The 19,368-nt window shown below is 40.3% G+C and overlaps 1 protein-coding gene across 6 annotated transcripts in view; it reads left to right on the top strand.

The window, feature by feature from the left end:
* Positions 1–19,368, top strand: part of akap9 (A kinase (PRKA) anchor protein 9) — a 56,623-nt gene that overhangs the window by 32,866 nt on the left and 4,389 nt on the right. For 4 of the 6 annotated variants that reach the window (XM_061760972.1, XM_061760969.1, XM_061760970.1 and 1 more), the window contains 21 exons: positions 184–222; positions 1,881–2,113; positions 2,900–3,019; positions 6,497–6,673; positions 7,968–8,072; positions 8,152–8,304; positions 9,800–9,886; positions 11,094–11,915; positions 12,372–12,494; positions 12,565–12,609; positions 12,692–12,826; positions 12,910–12,954; positions 13,116–14,705; positions 15,417–15,474; positions 15,548–15,675; positions 15,985–16,164; positions 16,548–16,718; positions 17,529–17,634; positions 17,715–17,898; positions 18,770–18,920; positions 18,981–19,277. In XM_061760972.1, coding sequence (XP_061616956.1) covers positions 184–222; positions 1,881–2,113; positions 2,900–3,019; positions 6,497–6,673; positions 7,968–8,072; positions 8,152–8,304; positions 9,800–9,886; positions 11,094–11,915; positions 12,372–12,494; positions 12,565–12,609; positions 12,692–12,826; positions 12,910–12,954; positions 13,116–14,705; positions 15,417–15,474; positions 15,548–15,675; positions 15,985–16,164; positions 16,548–16,718; positions 17,529–17,634; positions 17,715–17,898; positions 18,770–18,920; positions 18,981–19,277 — 4,949 coding nt within the window. The remainder of the gene's footprint in view (positions 1–183; positions 223–1,880; positions 2,114–2,899; positions 3,020–6,496; positions 6,674–7,967; positions 8,073–8,151; positions 8,305–9,799; positions 9,887–11,093; positions 11,916–12,371; positions 12,495–12,564; positions 12,610–12,691; positions 12,827–12,909; positions 12,955–13,115; positions 14,706–15,416; positions 15,475–15,547; positions 15,676–15,984; positions 16,165–16,547; positions 16,719–17,528; positions 17,635–17,714; positions 17,899–18,769; positions 18,921–18,980; positions 19,278–19,368) is intronic. The other 2 variants (XM_061760971.1, XM_061760973.1) reach the window with 2 other exon arrangements.

Below are 19,368 nucleotides of genomic sequence, written 5' to 3'. Positions count from 1 at the left end.
TCTTCTTTTTATGGTATTGCTTTTTCATCCTGTGACAACAACTGAACAACCTCCTGAATTATGAAACACAAAAAGAAAGCTGCGCCATCCCTTTTTTTCTGCCACCTTTTCTTCCGAGATGTTCCCATTTGTCACACAAAAGCAGAGCATGTTCAACTCCTGTGCTTTCTTATTCTCCTGTAGGCCTAGTTGAAGCTGCAATGGTTGCAGCACCTGAAGCAGGTGTGTCCACTTTGAGCATGGCTCAGCCCCTCCTCCACTCTCTCTTTGTTCTTTTTAATTGTCTAACTGATGATACATCTGTAACCCTAATCCGGCAGCATCACCCAGAGGTGGGGGACTCGAGTCACATGATTTGACTCCAGTTAAGACTTAAATTGCCAATATTAGTTGGGACTTGCTTGCCAAACACTAATGAAAGACCCTTGACTTTGTAATCATGAGACTCACCTTGACTTAGACTTGAACCACATGACTTGACAAATCTTGCCTGTTTACAAAGGCCACCTCATTAAGTATCATGGAGGGAGCGCCGAAGAGGATTACATTTAGAGTCAAGGATTATGTTTTTGATCAAATCCGGAAACGGAGAATGGCAACATAACAGACACAACGGCTACAATATCTAACTTCATCAGTCATTGTAAAACTCACAAAGACTTGTAAACTACATTAGCTTCACAATTTTGCGTAACGATAGCTGGTCAAACATTAACAAAGGTTCATGTCGGTAATGCATTTAATTGAGGTGGCAGTAAAGTAATAGACAATAAGGAAACTGGTTTGGGACCATTATAAAACTGTGATTGTGAACATGTTAGTAAAGCTAACTAATGCAAGTACAGATACTGAGTGCAAAATGGTTAAAGTGTTTCTATGACTGAGCAAGATTGGATGACTTGATTTATGACTTAATCAACCCAACTAATGACTTGACTAGACTTTCTTGAAATTTAGTGGGGACTCAACTTGCTTGATTATAATTTTTTCCCACAGTAACATGGCACTTGCTTGAAACTTTAAAGTTAAGACTCACTTATGACTGGCATATATGTGACAAACTCCCACCTATGGCATCACCCGGCAAGGCTTGTGCTTGCTTTTGGGCTCACAATCACTAACCTTTGCTTCAACTGTTTGCTTTTCACTAATCTTGTCCTGCATTTTTTAGCATCTTGGATTGAATGTTAGCCCTCGAATTAGCATGGTGGAATGAAAGCAGAACGTCAGTTGTCTGTATTTTGTATTATTGATTATCTTATTTGTGGTAGTGTGATTATTGCAACCCCCATCCCCTCTCCCCCTGTCAATGCTTCCTGGGCATGGATTTTGCAATGTTATGGTCTGTCACTCACACACTTGTCGCATCTTGTCACTGCTAATCCTGCAGGGGATCTTTTGACCCTGGGTGAACTAATGGGGGTTGTTCCTTGGTGGTAGCAGAACGGACATCGTGTTGGTGGGGGCGGGGGTGGGGGCGTGATCATCTTGGAAAACTGAATGGAATGGTGGAAGAGTCTGAGGATAACCACAACAGCTAGAGTATGTGGTATGGCTACAAATATAAAAAAAAATTCCCTCTTCCGGAATATTAAAAAAGCATTCCCATATTATGCATGCCTAAGTAAAAGGTTGATACCTTAAGGCCATTTTAGCCAATCAGAAGCCTGAAGAAAGTCACATGCAGAAACATACAGTGTAAGAGTCTCAGTCAGCCATCGAAAGTCACCTTATTTGGAAATACAGTATTGCATAACATCCCATCACAAGGCTTGAAACAGCTCAGACTCTTCGGTAGCCTCAGCATCCCATTCATATTGAATCGCTTCTCCAACAACAAAAAAGAATGTCCAGGCAGTAATACCGCCGTGCCCATTCAGATCTGTTGGAAGAGACGGAGAAGCTGATGAAGGAGAAGGTGGAGGTGCAGCGCCAGGCAGAGAAGGAGAGCGCCGACCTGCTGAAACAGATGAAGGCCCTGGAGGCGGAGCTAGAGGAGCAAGTCAACCGAGTGATCGAGCTGGAGACCGCCTGCAAGGTGGAGACCGGGGACCTCCAGCAGCAGATCCAGGCTCTGGAGAAGCAGCTGGACAAGAACAGGCGGTTCCTTGACGTAAGCTACAAACACCGGGGCAAAATATTCACACTCACTACTTGAGTAGAAGCACAGACACTTGTACAATACGTGTACAAAAACAAAACAAAACAAAAGCAGAAGTACTGATTAAACTCCTCTACTAAAGTAAAAGTGCGCACAATTTTTTTGAATTATAAAGAGTAAAAATGAATTTTTACTATCAGTTATACAGCATCTTTTTTAACTTTAAAACTTAGCATTATCCTTTAGGGCTGTTTTTCTTCAGCTGGAACTGTTGTCTTAGACAAGGTGGAAGGAATTATGAACAGTTCAAAATACCAATCAGTGTTAGCACACAGCCTTCAGGCCTCTGCTAGAAAGGTAAAAAAAAATCTCAGGAATATTCTGATAGAACATCTGAACATTATTTGGGATTAGTCAGAGGCACTGATGGTGGCAGTTGTGTGTTGATTTCCAATTTAACAAGGGTTTGAATGTGACTGGTTAATTATGAACACAGCCACATCTCCAGTTGTAAGAGGGTGTGCACACTTGAACAAACACATTATCTGTTTGTTTTTACTTCCCCTCTCAAAGATTTTTTTTATAATCGAGTTGTACATGTTGTAGGTCACATTAATGGTGGAACATTTTTGGAAATCACATCTCGGTCTCATTTTTTTATATCACAGAAATCTGTCATTTGAACAGGGCTGTGTCAACTTTTTATATCCACTGTAGTACAGTACTTACCACTGACAAAGACGTTTATATTGAAGCATCTTATTCGTGAGGGGAAAACTCACTTTTTCTTGTTTCTAGGAGCAAGCCGTGGACCGGGAGCACGAGCGCGACGTCTTCCAACACGAGATCCACCTCCTGGAGCAGCAGCTAAAGAACCAACAGAAACTTCCCAGTGGCTCGGAGCAAAGAAGCCAACAGGTAGCACAAGAAGGGAGGGAGCTCTATTTTGCATATACGACACTGTGCCGCGCCACAATAGAGGTGATAGATTTACTAGTGGTTCCTTGAACGTGACACCAAAGTTGTTGACCTGGCCAATACTTTTTGCTTGTCACATTGTAGCCATTAATAGAGCCATTGGGAAACTGAAATACAGGAAACCTCCTCTACTCGGGGGATTTACTTGAATTCCTTTAGTGAATTGCGCAAAAAAATTTAGTAATTGAATGTATATCGCCGTTCACCTACTGTGGCACCACCACATTGAAGATTTTCTTGTGGAATGTATCTTCTTGTCTATTGCGGAAATCTGCAGTTTATAATCTTGAGATACATTTTTAAGTGTGTTACAATAAATTGGTTTAAAGCATCTGAGAGGGGCAATGTTGTTTACAAAAAGTATTTTTATGCTCTCTCTGTTGCAGACTTTTCACTGTACTTCCTAATTGCTACGTTAATTTTAGCTAGGGCTTTGGTGGCATCTTGTAGCACTTTTTAGGGAGAGATATAAAGAGTGCCAAAACCATGAAGGGGTGAAGGTTCCACAGAAAAAAAACGCAAATAGGTAAAATCGTGAATAGCGAAGTGCAAATAGACCGGTGTGCACTGTACTCCGCTGTCGCTTTAATTCAAATTCTGTTTGGTGTAAGGTTAGCCATGCAAAAGTTTTATTGGTCTTAATTTGTTTGAAGCCTCAAATGTAAGTCAGGAGACGGGCTGTTGGGGGGGGAAAAAACATGGTTAAGGTTTAGTGTGACCTGCACACAGGGATTTGTCAGATTTGGGAACAGAGGAAAAGGGAGATCATTGCCAGATAGGGAAACCTAATACTTTGGGAGTAACAGCGACATTGTGGGAATTCACGAATGACACTGAATGGTAAGAACTGAAGACCTAAAGGCCACTGTATTCAATTGCAATCTACTTACATGTGAAACAAAGGAAAAGGCAAGAAGAAAAAATGAATTACTGTATACTTCCTCCATGTGTTCACTGAGGCCTTCCTATTAAGGTTGCGTTATGTAAATTGACTTTTTGATTGCTTGTGTACAAATAGTTGGGTCTCTGGAGTGCCTGCCCACTCATTACATGTGAAGTTAAAAGAAGTAAATCTTTGGTGAAGTCCCTATTTCCAAAAATGTGTCTGTTAGTGAGTTGTTCTATTTACATAACGCCCTCACAAAGTTTCACATGCACAGATCCGCTACACTAATTGATACTCAACAGCTTGGTTATGAAGTGCTGCCACCACAAATGAAAATCCAATTCATGATTTTTACTTTTGTTTATGGAGACTCGCTTTTCTTTTCAGACTCAAGGCTGTTTGAGTACAAATTGCCACACGCCTTGGGTCGTCATGGTAGCGAAAGACATACTTGGCATTAGCCCTGTAGTACAGGGGGGCGGGGTGAGCAGTGGCTCATTTGCATGTGACAGAACATCCCCCTCAAAACCAAATGTGTTCTGGATTTCTTGATCCTCGCACACATTGCTGGTGCAGCTGTTACTTTAACTACATTGAACTCTGGATCATCACGCGTCACCTTTTAACAAGTTAGTTAATGTGTAACAGTTATTAGCATGCGTTTGAGCGCCGTAACCGCCGGCAAAACACATTCAAGTGTAACTTGGGCAAATGTAATGATTGTAATGTTGCTCCTTACTGAAATGGAGTTTACTTCTTAACCAATTTTAATGCTGTATCTTACTTTGTGGTTTTGATGATAAGCTCCATGCAAATGCTCTTGAGTTCCAGTCGCTCTGTCTTCTAATCCTCTGCATTTCTTTATAAGTCAAGTACAGTAATAGTAGTTTTGTTTTAAACTCTATATAGGGCTTGCATGGAACAGTTAAGGATCTTTTCTCACATTATTTGTGCTTCCAGGTCACAGGCTGAGAGCCCGGTGATGACAACCTACCATTTTGTTAATTTCCAGAGCCACATTCTTTTTATTATTAATACCTCAAATTGCCTCTTCTTTTCTTCCTTGGCTTACTTCTCTCCTTTTTTTTTTTGCATTGGCGCGCTCTGCTCCTTCACGCTACTCCCGCCTTCTCTCTCCCTGGTCTTTGCAGGTGGACGGAGTGTTCTTAAAGGTACTGCTTCTAGTCGCTACATGTGTCCCCCAATCCACTGGAGAGCGTTTCGTGCAGGGGTGGGCAAAGTATAGCCCACACCATTCTTTAAACAGGTCACCGAGCGTTTACGTTATAATGAGTCCTGTAATAATTGTTGCATTAAGTTAGCCATTTTTTGCTAAAATTGGAGAATTTAATTAATTTAAATTTTGTTAATTTAATTTTTAAAATTTATACCTCAACAAATAATTAATTGAAGTAATCAAACAATATTAGTAAAATAAGCTATTTAATATCTACATTTAACACTTCCTATTTTATTGTGTAAAGATAAAATAATCAATTAAAATATAAATACAATTAAAATGATCTATTTTATAATTAATCTAATTACATATTTTTTTTCATTTACATTATCAGGATTGTTGTATAATTTGTTGTTAATTTAGACATAATCCCCTATAATTGGTTAATTAAAATGTATTTATTATTGTATTTTATTCATTTAGCCCATTAAATAATTGATTAAATTGTTTATTGTTCATTAAAACAATATTAGTAAAATAAACCATGGAAACAATTTTTATTTTATTGAATTGTAAATTGGGAATTTGGAATGTTGAAATAATAAATTCATTACAATTGTTAATTACAATACAATTACAAATTATAATTATTTTACTATGAAAATGAACTTTAACATTTTCTATATAATTTACACTATCAAGAGTCCTGTAATAGTTTTTGGTGATAACTTTCCCCCTAAAACTGGTTAATTAAAATGTATTGTTTTATTGTCTCATCTTAATTCGTGTAAGTAAATAAATTTAAAAATAAAAATATAAGAATTTTGCATCTACATGTAAATATTTAATTTAATGAACAATTTTTTGTAATTAAATTATTATATTTATTATAATGAGGTATTTTACCTACACGTTTTAAAAGCTTTTTTTTTTTTTAACCATACTATGAAAGTCCATTTAAAAATGAAATGTGGCCCTCAAGAACAAAAGTTTGCCCACCCCTGCTGTAGTGCATCCAATATTCCCAGCCCCTCCCTTAGTTTCCTGTAGATATGTGCATTTTTAGGTTGTCTTCCCATTGAACCCCCCTTTGCATTTTTTCCTTCTCCTCCTCCAGGTGGATCCTGCGAGCCCCCCTCCCCTATTCAATGATACTGTGTAGTTTGTCACCCTTGAATGAAAGCTCTCTCTCCCTCCTGCACTTTTCTCCCACCCTCCTTCCTTTCTCAGGTGGATCAGCTGACCTCCAAGCTAGCTGTGAATGTGTCGGCTACACTGTGTAGCAATTGGTATTCATAAGTGAGTCTATTCAAAGGCTCTTCCTCTCTCTTTTCCTCTTTGCACTAACCAGGTGGAGCTGCTGAGCTCCCAGTTGAAGGAGAAGGCAGACTGGTGCAGCGAGCTGCTGCTGGGCTCCGAGCAGCTGCGTCGCGACCTAGCAGATCGTGACCAGGAGATTGACAAGCTGGAGAGCCGCATCCGTGAGCTGGAGCAGGCCCTGCTGGCCAGCGCAGAGTCCCTGGAGAAGGTTAGGAAAACGAGAGGGTGGGGGTGTGCAAGAGCGATGCGTTATATGGCTGGCGCGTGCGTGAGAGCGTGGAGATGAGGGGACGACTTTAAGAGATTTACGAGGAGGGAGGGGCTGCACAGAGCCAGAGAACAATACAGTACAGATCACTGTGTTTATGTTCACATAAATGAACCAGGACTGGATGCAAGGCGGTCAGCATGGTGTTATAGTGGTTAGTACACCGGCCTCAAGAGGTTCCGACAGGAAAACAGCTAGCCTCAAAACCCCCCGCAGGTGTCCTAAAACTAGGGGGATTACAGTATTCATTCTTGTACATGCAGTCTTCATGTTCATCCTTAGTTTCTGAATAAGCTGCTTTGAAGGGCACTTTGAACAAGAGTAGTTGCATTTAAAAATATGAGAGGCATGTTTTCTCTTCATTGTTCTGAATTTATATAAAAGTTGTGATGTGAGAATAAAGTTGAATTTAAAGTTTAAACAAATGTAAAGTTGAATTGAGTTTGGTTTAATAATATAATATTGATAAAGTTGTAATATGGTATTAAAGTTTAACAAGGGAAGAGAGTCATATTTTCACGTGATTTAAAAAAAATCAACTTAATTCTCATAATGTTACCGCTTTCGTTCTTAAAGACACCTTTATGCTTTACAAAATAGCACTATATTCTCGTCTGTTGTTGGGAAAAAAATATATTTTATGAATGCAAGGATGTCAGATGTATGTGAATATATGTCAGAATCTCATCAGAGCTTTTAATTGGCTCAAAGCTAAGGTAGGGACATGTCATTAGTTTAGTATGTTTGTTATATTGGTGCGCCAGTCGCCACATCTAAAATAGGTATGCACTTTATTATTTTGTTTTATTTTAGGGTGTACCTTATCTCTCAAAGTCAGCTGGTATAGTTTCTAGCTCACTTGCGACCCCGATGAGGACAAGTGCTATAAAAAATGGATGAACTTGGCCTTGGGTTTGAAGGTTAGAATCCCGCTGGAAAAAAATGTGGTTGTTGTGGACATGCCAATCCTCTCTCTCTGACAATTGTAGAATAAACAAACTCAAAAAATATGGGTGATGGAATTTTTAATTGCAGGTTAAGGAATATTATCCATCCATTCTCTGAGCCGCTTATCCTCACAGGGGTCGTGGGCGTACTGGAGCCTATCCCAGCTATCATCGGGCAGGAGGCGGGGTACACCCCGAACTGGTTACCAGCCAATCTAATGAATATTAAAATAGGGAAAATCTATTTCAGTGGATTTGTTTTGTATTCATTTTGTTACTTGTAAAAGGACGAACAAAAGACGCGTCATGCATCCGTCACGGAGACGACACACTCCACACTGGAGGCTCAGTTGCAGACCGAAAGAGAAGCGTTGGAGCGGAAAGAGAAGGAGGTAGTGTTCCCTTTTGTTCTTCTCACTCAGGATCAGATCGGTATCTGTCATCTTAAGGTCTGGCGTGTTTTCCTTCCAGATCTCTCACCTGGAGGAGCAGCTGGAGCAGTTCCGGGAGGAGCTGGAGAACAAGAGCGAGGAGGTGCAGCAGCTTCACATGCAGCTGGAGATCCAGCGCAAGGAGATCAGCAGCCAGCAGCAGTTCCTGGAAACCAGAGAGAGCATGCTCCAGGTAACCTGCGAACACCCAGAAAGATGACGTGTTCTTGTTTATTTTACATTTTGCCAACTACCATATTTCGTCAAATAGTGGCCATCCTTCTAATATACATCATACCCCAAATAGTCGGTTAAATACCCTTGTCTTTTTCACACAGGGTAAGGTTAGAACTTCATAGAGGCTCATCGTCACATGCAGATTTATTTGTTCTTTTTATTTTTCTATTTTGCTAATGTAATTTTTTTTCAATTTCTAACAAGGACATTACAGTCAACTACTGAGCCCATATGTTTCAAAATGTGGAGTTGTTCCGCAGTTCTCTGCGCAGCATTAAGATGATCCCCTATTATGCGCAGACGCCATCCAGGTGGACATGAACACGTTAACTGCTGAGCCTATCTGAACTCTGTTGCTAACCAAAACAGTAGCACCTCCAGAAGCGTGTAAACCATCGGTTCTTAAACTTTAGGGTTTCAGGGACCATTTACATGGTAGAACATTGTTCATGGACCCCCTCATTATCCTAACCCCAGGTAAACGTAACCAATGTGTGTACCTCTAAACGCCATAGGATTTAAAAAGTTACCCATTTACAAAAAATGAAATAAACGTCCCGCTGGCCACTATTTGCGTGACTGTGGTATTCGTGCAAAATGCAAATCAGAAACTACCTAAGTATTTTCAGAGGATGTTAGATTAGCATGTAGCTAATTCCCTCTTTATATAACACATGGTTGGTTGCATACTACCTTTTGGATACACTACTGATTCCCAACCAAAATGTGCTGTGGGAAATTATCCAAAAATTCTCATTTATTTACTACAAATTATGTATCTAATGTAATATAATCTGTATAATCGATGTTCATCTATCTATGCCATCGACAAAAAATGACAGGTAGAACAATTAAATGCTCCTCCACTAGATAATAATCTGTGTTTCCACATGTTGCCATTCACACAATAGAATAATAGCTTTGTGTTCAACTATACAGGAGCAGATACAGTAAGTAAAATTAGTGAGTAAATTGCGAAGAGATAATCATTTTGAAAGTATACTGTGCAGTGAGCCTGACAACACTCTTACTCTGAAAAATAAACGGCTTACAAATGATTTGGTTACGGAAAAAATTCACCAGAAGTATGCGTGAATATGCACATGTGGCAAAGACTCCCTGTGACTTCTGATAACAACCCAGGCTAAACTTCGCTCCTCCCTGACATAAAGGGATCTATCTTTCAGTCGAGATGTATCAATACTTCTTTGACATCAATTATTATGTCCCTAATAGCCAGGGCTTTTACACCATCTTATGGGCTCTCAAGGTTGGGAAACACTTAAATAGACTAGAAAACTGACCTGTTCCCATGTCTGCCAGATCTCATCCATCGCAGGGCCATTTTAACTTAAAGCATTTAGTCGTCGGCCCGACTCTGGAATTTTTTTATTTATTTTTTTGTCGTGGCATGTCCATTCCATCACGTTATAATCTCTTGACTCTTGAAGGTGATGGAGGAGAAGGACAGGGCAATAGCACTTCTTAATGAACAGAACACTAAGCTCCAGCACATGGAGAAAACGTCTGGCAACAAGGTAACAAGCCATGTGTATGCACGCACGGAATAAAATGTAAGAATCTATTTAGTGTGTGCATAGCTTCATGGTCGTCATGTGTGGTGTTTTCATTTTTGGTGGCATCCATTTTGGTGTTGTTTGTCTAGGTAAGTGAATCCATGTGCTCGTTTTGTGGTGGCTCATTAAAACTCTTGACGTTCTGTGTGAAAAATCTCTACTAAAGTCTAATCCAGGGATGGGCTCAAGGGCCACATTTGATGTTTTAAGCAAATGGGACAGGTTATTCGTAGATGAGGTAAAAAGTAAAATATGAGCATTATTGTATTTGAGCAATAAAATTATTCTTATTTTTAAATTGTATTGTTTATTATAAATGTAATGTTAATTAACCAATTATTTAATAAAATAAATAATCAGTCAATGGTAGATAGTTTTTATTTTACTAATATTATTTTGTTTTATTATTTACAATAAATCAATTAACACATTTTTCATTGAGATAAATAAATTGTAAAATACATAAAAAATACATTCAACTCCGCATATTTTACTGAAAAAAACCCAATTATTTTTCTTCTCACTGTTTTTCCATTTTAATTATAGTAATTAACTTTTTTTTTTATTTTAAAAATGTCTTTGTAATTCTTTATTTTACTAATATATTTGATTTATTTTTTTACAATAAATAAATCCAATTCTTTCATGAGCTAAATGAACAAATACATTTTAATTAACTAATTTTAGGGGGACAAAACTGCTAAAACATGTAAGATATTTAAAATTATATATTTTAATAATAAAATCATCATTTTTAATAGTATTTATGATTTGAATTATAAATAATTTACCAGTTATTTAATAAAGTACACTAAGTTAATGTACATGTAAAACTGTTCATTTCACTAATACTATTTTTACATTCAAAATAAACCAAAAGACACATTATTCCATAAGATTGATTTTTAAATAAGAATAAATACCTTTTAGTAATAATTAATTAATTTAAGGAAAAATCTGGCTAAATTAATGCAACAAATGTTACAGGACTTATAATGGAAGTACTCAGAGGGTATATGGCCCCCTGGTCATACTATGCCCTGCCCTGGTCTAATCTAAATTGAGTTTAAAATACGTTGTTGTACAGCAGAGACTCAAAGGTTTATTCCAGAGGAGGTGGGAGCATTTATTTGATATTATGTGTTAATGTTTTTGGTCATCATTCCAGGGAATAGATGAGCGGGATGCGCTGATAAATGACCTAGAGTCGCAGGTGGAGTGCCTGCGCAGTGAGCAGGAACGTCTCAAGCGGAAGAGCGAGGAGGAGGTTGAGCAGTTGAACGCCGTCATCGAGAAACTCCAGCAGGAGCTGGACCACATGGAATGCAAGGAGGACAGTGAGCCTCGCGCGGTTAAGCAGTACGAATTTGACGAGATGAAGCAGAGGATGGACTTGGTCTCCGGAGAGTTCCGCGCTCTCAAAGTGGAGGACGGCGAGTTGCTAGAAACGCACCGGCGTTTGAAGGAACGCGGCGAGAACTCTGAGGACCTCGTGGAGACCCTGAGGGAGAAAACCGCTGGCCTTTTGGTGGCGCAGGCACAAATGCAAGCTCTGGAGAAGAGCGCCGCGTCCAGCATAGCTGAACTCAGTCTACGCATCCGGGAGCTGGAGGACTCGGCAGGCGAGAAAGACGCCGAGCTGAGCCGCTGTCGAAATTACGCCGATGAGCTCCAGTGGAAAGTGTCCACCCTGGAGGAGCATTTAAGAGAGAAGGTGGCCGCGGCGTTGGTCAGCCAGGCCACCCTGGATGCTCTTCAACACCAGGCCTCCAAAGACCATTCGGGTGACAAGGTGGGCCACCTGAGCCAGAAGATTGGCGAACTGGAGGCCAGTTTAAGTTGCATCGAGAAGAACCACAAACTCCGTAAGCAGCTGCTCTCCCACTCGAAGGAGGAGATGGTGCAGTACGAGAGGAGGATGGCAGCGCTCTTGGATCTGCTGAGACAGATGATGGCCGGGAAGATTCCCAGAATGTCGGCAGCTCTGAAGGTAAAAGAGTTTAGAATGGGGTGATCAACCTTTTTTGTTACAATTTGGATGTAAAATATCTAAAATAGTTATTTTTAATAATAAATAATTCATAATTTTCTATTTTATTATTTATAATTAATTCAAATTATTTAACCAATTATTTTGTTCTAAAAAAGTTAAGTGTATTTTTTATTTGATTACAACAAATAATAAATTAACCAATTATTTAATTGGGCAAATTAAATTTAGAAATCAATAAATCAATTTGATTCATGCAATTTGAAATAAAAACAGGCCATGTTAACACAACAAATTATTTACAATTACAAGATTATTTTTAATCTCAATGCTCAGTGGATTGCTAAAAGGGCTGGGTTAGAGAAGAGCAGAGGGCCATACTTTGCCCACTGCTGGTTTAGAACCTAGACTTCAGTCCATGACAAGTTGAACAAACCCTCTGACTCTTTGAACCAGGCCTCAGCCGGCGATCAAGAACCTGCGTTGGAGCTTCAACAGGCCCGAGATGAAGCCTTGGCCGCCAAAAAGCAGCTGGACCACCACATGGAGCAATGTGGCCATCTCCAGGAAGAACTCAAAGTAAGCAGTTTTGAGGTCCAAACCTTTTTCTGAGGACATTTTTTGATACTTTTCTTTGTCTGTCTCTCAGGACAAAACCGAAACAATAGAAAGACTTAAGAAGCAGCTTGAGAAGGTATACTTCATCTCTCTGGTCATGTTTTTACACCATGGTACTAAAGGTAGCAGGCTGCTAATTATTCTGTGTCCCCCCTCAGGTATCTTCTGGAGGAGACGAGGAGACACATGCAATGCGAGGAGAGCTGACCAAAACCCAGATGGAGGCGGCACTAGCCAAAGAGGAGCTTAATGGCTGCAAGGAGAACTTGGAGAAGCTGCAGGAGCTGCTCCAGGTATTGATCAAGCAGTTACTATCAAAGATGGAACTTTTGTGTACAATATTTCCCATGATTTCTTTTTTTTTCTTTCCCAAAAGGAGCGGGAACTGACCATTGCTCAACTTAAGGGAGCTCGTTTACAAGTAAGTACAAAGGATTTAATTTTAACAGTGTTCACTAGAAACCCTTCATTGAGTCAGCAACTCTGTTCGCCGACTACGGAAGTCGCTCAAAATTCGATTCATTACCCAGCCTTACTAGAAGATAGGAAAATTGATATTCAAATGTGTCGTTTCATGTCCAGGTGAAAGCCGAAGAGGACAAAGCAGACAGGACAAACCTTCTCAAGGAGCTGCATGAGGTCCAAAGCCACGTGGGCTACACCAAAGACGAATTAGAAAGTTACAAATCCCACAATGAGAAGCTTCAGGAGGACATTCAACTGCGTGAGGTCTCTATTTCTAAACTCAAAGAAGAGCTCCTGGATGCCCAAACGAACGTGGATACCACAAAAGAAGAACTCAACAGTTACAAATCCCACAATGAGAAGCTGCAGGAAGATATCCAGCTCCGCGAAGCTTCCATTTTGAGGCTAAAAGATGAGCTCCAGGAGGCCCAAAAGTACCTGGGCACCACCAAAGAACTCGACAGTTACAAAGCCCACAATGAGAAACTCCAGGAGGACATTCAAGTGGACGAAATGTCTATTAGCCGACTAGAAGAGGAACTCCAGGAGGTCCAAAAGAACATGGACACCACCAAAGAAGAACTGAACAGTTACAAATCCCACAATGAGAAGCTTCAGGAGGACGTTCAAGTACGCGAGCTCTCTATTTCTAAACTCAAAGAGGAGCTCCGCGAGGGCCAAAATAACGTGGCGTTCACCCAAGAACTAACACGTTACAAATCCCGCAACGAGAAGCTTCAGGAGGACATTGAAGGGCGCGAGGTCTCTATTTCTAAACTCAAAGAGGAGCTCCAAGAAGTCCAAAAGAACATGGACTCCGTCACAGAGGAACTTAATGGTTACAAATCCCACAATGAGAAGCTTCAGGAGGACATTCAAGTACGTGAAATGTCTCTTAGTCGACTTGAAAAGGCGCTTCAAGAGGTTCAAAAAAGCATGGACACCACCACAGAAGAACTCAACAGTTACAAATCCCACAATGAGAAGCTCCAGGAGGAGATCCAGCTCCGTGAAGTCACCATTTTGAAGCTCAAAGAGGAACTCCAAGAGGTCCAGAAGATTGTAAACTCCACCCAAGAACTGAGAAGTTCCAAATCCCACAATGAAGAGATCCAGCTTCGCGAGCTCTCCATTTTGAAGATGAAAGAGGAGCTCCAGGAAGTGAAGAAGATTGCCGAAACCACCAAAGAAGAACTGAGAAGTTCCAAATCCCACAATGAGAATCTCCAGGAGGACATCCAGTTCCACATGGTCTCCATTTCAAAGCTTCAAGACGAGCTACGGGAAGCACGAGCTGCCCTGATGAAGGCGGCCGACTCGGCCTCCACGTCCCCTTCTCCCGCTCCGTCCCCTCAGCTTTCCTCGTCCACCTTCCAACCCAAGAGGAAAGCGAGCAGCAAACAGCCCCTCGCCAAAGGCAGCAAAGAGAAGACCTCCCTTTCCAGGAAGAGCGCTGCGCCCTCCAGGAGTACCGAGCCAGCCGCATCAGACGCCTCCACGCAGAAGGCCGCCAACAAGGAGCTGGAGGAGGTGATGGGGGAGTTCCGGGAGAAGGTGGTCCAGATGCAGGAGCTGCACGCGGCCGAGATCCTGGACATGGAGGCGCGGCATATCTCGGAGAGCGACGCGCTGCGCCGCGATGCGCACAACCTGGAGGACGAGTGCAAGGCGCTCAAGGCCGTCATTGACCAACTGCGCGCCACAGAGGTGAGCACAACCAGGCATTTATTTGACGTGTTTAATTGAGTGGAAGCTTTTAAAATGTAATTTTATTTAAGTACAGTGCTACATTGACTTACAAGTTGAATTTGTTTCGTGCCCAAGCTCGGAAATCAATTTACTCATATCAAATTAATTTTCTCTTTTGAAATGAATTGAAATGCCATTAATCCGTTTCAGTCCCCCCAAAAAGTATTTCTGTGTTAAGTTTTTAATGAAGAAAAATAGCACTGCACTGTAAAATATAAAAACATAATAAAACCTAATAAAAGACAATGTAAAGAAATAAACTGGTTTTATACAGTGTAATTAAGTCAAAAGCCTTTCACACATGCACGTACAGGGAAATTAAGTTAATGAATTTAAAAAATACAACGTAATATATATTATAATAAAATATACAATAATATACATTTTTTTATAGTATGTTGTATTTCAATTATATATAATTTTCCCGGTGTATTGTTTTAATTTACCAGAAATGAATTGTCAAACTTAAGGTAAATACGTTTTTTTAATTTCCTGAGTAGCAAAAATTTGTCGTCATCTTGAAGTGAGGCATGAACAGTCACACTCCTAATTATCCAGTGAGTTTTACAAATACAAATACAACTAATTAGCCACTCCTCAAGGAAATGCGGTCATTTACTCTTGTATAATTATGAATGAATTCTATTCTTATGACATTACTCTTTTTAGGTGCCCTTTTCGAGAAAAGATCGGACCCTGGCACAGTTCAAAGATGGCTACACGAGTGGTAAGGTCAACAATGATCCGAAACGATCGTTTATGATCCTCATTTCCAATGTGAGTTTTGTTCCTTGTTGCAGACAGCAGCTCGGACTACAGCCAGAGAACCGGATATGATCTGCCTGCTGGACTTCAGCAGGAGTTCCGAGTGACACCCGAAGGTGCCAGAAGAGAGCCCGACGATCCAGTATTACCTGATAGGATCAAGGTCAAATAACTTGAGAAAAGCATAACCCTGGTTTGAAACCCTAATTCTCTCCCTAAACTAATATGGAAACCTTAGCTTTGTTTGTAACAGTTCCTCAGGTTTGCAACCCTAAGTTTGAAAAAGTAACCTTTGACTCCCAACACAAATTTGGAACCCTAACCCTGGTTTGAGACCCTAGGACCGGCTTGAAATCCTAATTTGAAACTTGAATTTATGCTGGAAACGCTAACGATTCAAGCACAGAGGTTTAAGTTTCAAAAAGTAGCGTACCGGAGGAGCCTAATGCCACGTTGTTGTGTCTCCATGTAGTCGTTGCTGCGTGAGGTGCACCAGGAGGGTATGCACGTCCTCTCACTGTCGGAGCTTCCTGTTTCCGAAAACGATCCCGGCTGCCATTTGAACCTGCAAGTCTGGCTGAAGGAGAGAGACTCCCTGCTGGCTACTGTGGAGTCCCTCAAAGGCCTCATCACTCATATGCAGACCGCACAGGTTTTTTTTTGTGGTTTTAAAAAAATATATAGTTTTACCGCCCCCACATGCTTTAAACACATTTGAAATGATTAAAACATTCTTAAACATACTAAAACACACTATTTTTTAGTATTTCCTAGTGCCTTTCCTCACTTTCTTCTCGAAATAAGAGGTGAAGCGTGCTTGCTTCAAGATGTTGTCACTCCAAGTTGAAGTTTACTGTAAAACTGACACAAAAAGAAGACGATTGAACATTATATTGTATTTAAAGACCAACATTTTCATCCAAACCATATAATTTTGTCTACCAAAAGTCCACGAGCTTAATATATAACGCAACACATCATGGATGGGCCTACGGAAAATAGCATGGATGACTCTTACATTTTTTGTGCTCCTAGGTGTCAGGAGACTCTGCAGACTGGCGTGCGGAGCTCTCGGAAGCGGTGCGCCAGGTGTTTGTGAGGGAGCGCAGCGTGCTCAAGAGCGTCCTCTACAGCCACTTGGAGCTGGTGGACACCAGTGACGCCGTCATTCACTTCAATCAGCTGGAGCGAAGGCTGGCTGAGCAGGTGACAGTAACTCACTTTTTGTTTACTGTGGCTTTAATAGTTAATAAAAACTACATGTCTGCAAATATTTTACTCGTAGAAAAATCATTTAATTAAATGTTTTCTAACCATATATTTGCATATTGATAATAACAAAACAAACAAAACAACTAAAACTGTATTACATTATTGAAATAATTATAAAATGCATTATTTTATTTGTGAAGTTTATTTTGTAAATTCATTATTTTTGGTGTTATTAAATTCTTCAAATACGTATTTAATTACTATTGATTGATTCCTTTGTTCTAGGCAGGTTTGATATCTACATTACAAAACATTTTAACAGTAAAACAAATCTAACACTTATTTTGATTGTAAAACGTAATATTACTTGAATTATTATTATAATTTAAACAAGTTTAATTATTTCAGTTTGTTTTATGCAACCATGATGCTATCTAGATTAATTATGAAATAAAAATATTGACAAAATAATATCAAAACCATTATTTGAACTGCTATTAAAATTATAAAAGTAATTGTTCTTTATTAAAATCATATTGGATTTATTGTGTAATCATTATTTGATTTACTGTTAGGCATGGCATGATTATACTGTATCTAGATTAATTATTAAAACAATACATAATAATGTAAAATATTTTTGAAACTAAAAATAATTTAAAATATATTATTACAATTATTATTACTTCATTAAAATAATTATAACATTCATTATTTAATTTTTTTCAAAATGTGTTTTAGTTTGATGATATCGAGATTATTAAATAAATCAATCTAATGTTGGTTATTACGGCCCGTGTACAGGATGCTCAACACAGAGAGGCGATGGGTTCCCTTAATGCCGCAGACCGGTCCAGTCTCATCTCGGAGATCCATCAACTCCGAGGTCAGCTGGAGTGCCTCCATCAAGGTGAGGCGGCTCAAAACAAGCTCACGGCATATAAATACATAGACACAAAAAATTAAACGCCGTTTGACTTCCTCTTTTAGGTGCACGACCCGCTGCCATATTGAGTATGACGGAACAGCTGGGAGGAGGTGACACCGACGGAGCCCCCCAGGCCAACAGGCTGCTGCTGGAAGAGCTCAAAGGAGAATTGTCCCAGACCAAACTAGAGCTGGAGACCACGCTCATATCGCAGCACAAGCACCTCAAAGAACTGGATGCTCTCAGGTTAGATTGGACACTGTTTGATGCAAATCATTTGCTTAAGTGTTGCTCAACATAGACAAGTTATACAATAAAAACTGCCTTTAGCGCCATATTGGATGTGGCAGATGTGCCCCTTAAACTAATGCAAGTAAATTGACTAAACTTCATCCAGTGAATTTCTACTAAGGGCATAAAGTTGATGCCTCCCATTCACGCACACACAAATATTTTTTCATTGGAAAAAACTGGGCTAAAAAAACAAGAAAAAGAGTAACTAAATGAGGAATATATTACTTAATTCAAGCAAAATCTGTCTGCCAATTCTGCCAATAGAACAGTACATTTTGACTGCCAAGTTTCTTAAAACAACGCACACACAAAAAGTAATGAAATAAGGACTGTATTATTTAAGCAAAATTATCTAGCACAAGAAATGTTGACTTGGAAAGACTTTTAAAACACTGCAAAAACAGCTTAAAAACAGGAGAAAATTAATGAATTGAGCAGAATATTACCAAATTGAAATAAGCTTATCTGGAAATAGAACTGAAAGTTTTGACTTAGCAGTTCTTCTTAAAACAACACATCAAAAACTAGGCCAAGAAAACTAATATAGAGAGACTGGAAGAACCACTGAAAGGCATAAATGTGTACGTTCTTGGAAATATTCATGGTTGTGATTTTTGCTTTTCAGCTCCTTGTTAGAGAACAGCCAGTTGTGCATGTGCATTTCAAAGTTTAGAGAAGGTCATATTAAGTTCACCTGTAAAGGTCATTGTGCATATTTGGTACATCCTGAAATTTCACCTGGAAGCCCAACATCCCTAACTTTTTATGACTCGTGTTAGTGTACGATGTCTATGGTTGCTAGAGATGTTATCATTGCGTGCAGGGCCGAGGTATCGCAGAAGGCCTCGGAAGTGGACGCGCTGAATGTGCAGCTGTTGGAGGAGAGCCGCAGAGGCCGCGAACTTCAGTGGACCTTGGAGAAGGAGAGGTGTCGCGCAGGGAGGACCGAGGAGAGTGCTCGAGAACAACTGGAGGTAAGACCGCTTCAGGCCAAAAGCCACAAAACACAAACCAACTTCGACTTTGCTTCCAAGGACTTGAACCTGACTTTGGAGGAGCAAAAGAGCCAAGCGGAGCAGCTGACGTCCACCTTGAACCAGGAGCGCCAGGCCTCTTCCCGCCTCTGCCAGCAGGCCGAAAGGGAGAAGCTGAGCCTCCACAGGCGCCTCCGGGAGCTCCAGGTGCAGCTGGAGACAGAGCGAGCCAAGGCCCAGGAGATGAGCTCAGCGCTGGGCACGGAGAGGGAGTTGCGGGTTGGCTCAGGCCCGGCGAGCCAGGAGGAGAACCTTCTGGAAGGACTGCACAGGGAGCTGGATGACAAACAGGCACAGGTGTGGGTTAAGCTGTTGTGTGATCGCCATCATAACATCCTCATTAACTGTACGGGACATGTTTAGGGTCACATTTTACCACATGCAAAAG

This window comes from Phyllopteryx taeniolatus, chromosome 21 (genome assembly GCF_024500385.1).
Source record: "Phyllopteryx taeniolatus isolate TA_2022b chromosome 21, UOR_Ptae_1.2, whole genome shotgun sequence".
NCBI lineage: Eukaryota > Metazoa > Chordata > Actinopteri > Syngnathiformes > Syngnathidae > Phyllopteryx > Phyllopteryx taeniolatus.
Note: the sequence above shows the minus strand (reverse complement) of the source record. Positions and strands in the feature narration are given on the sequence as shown.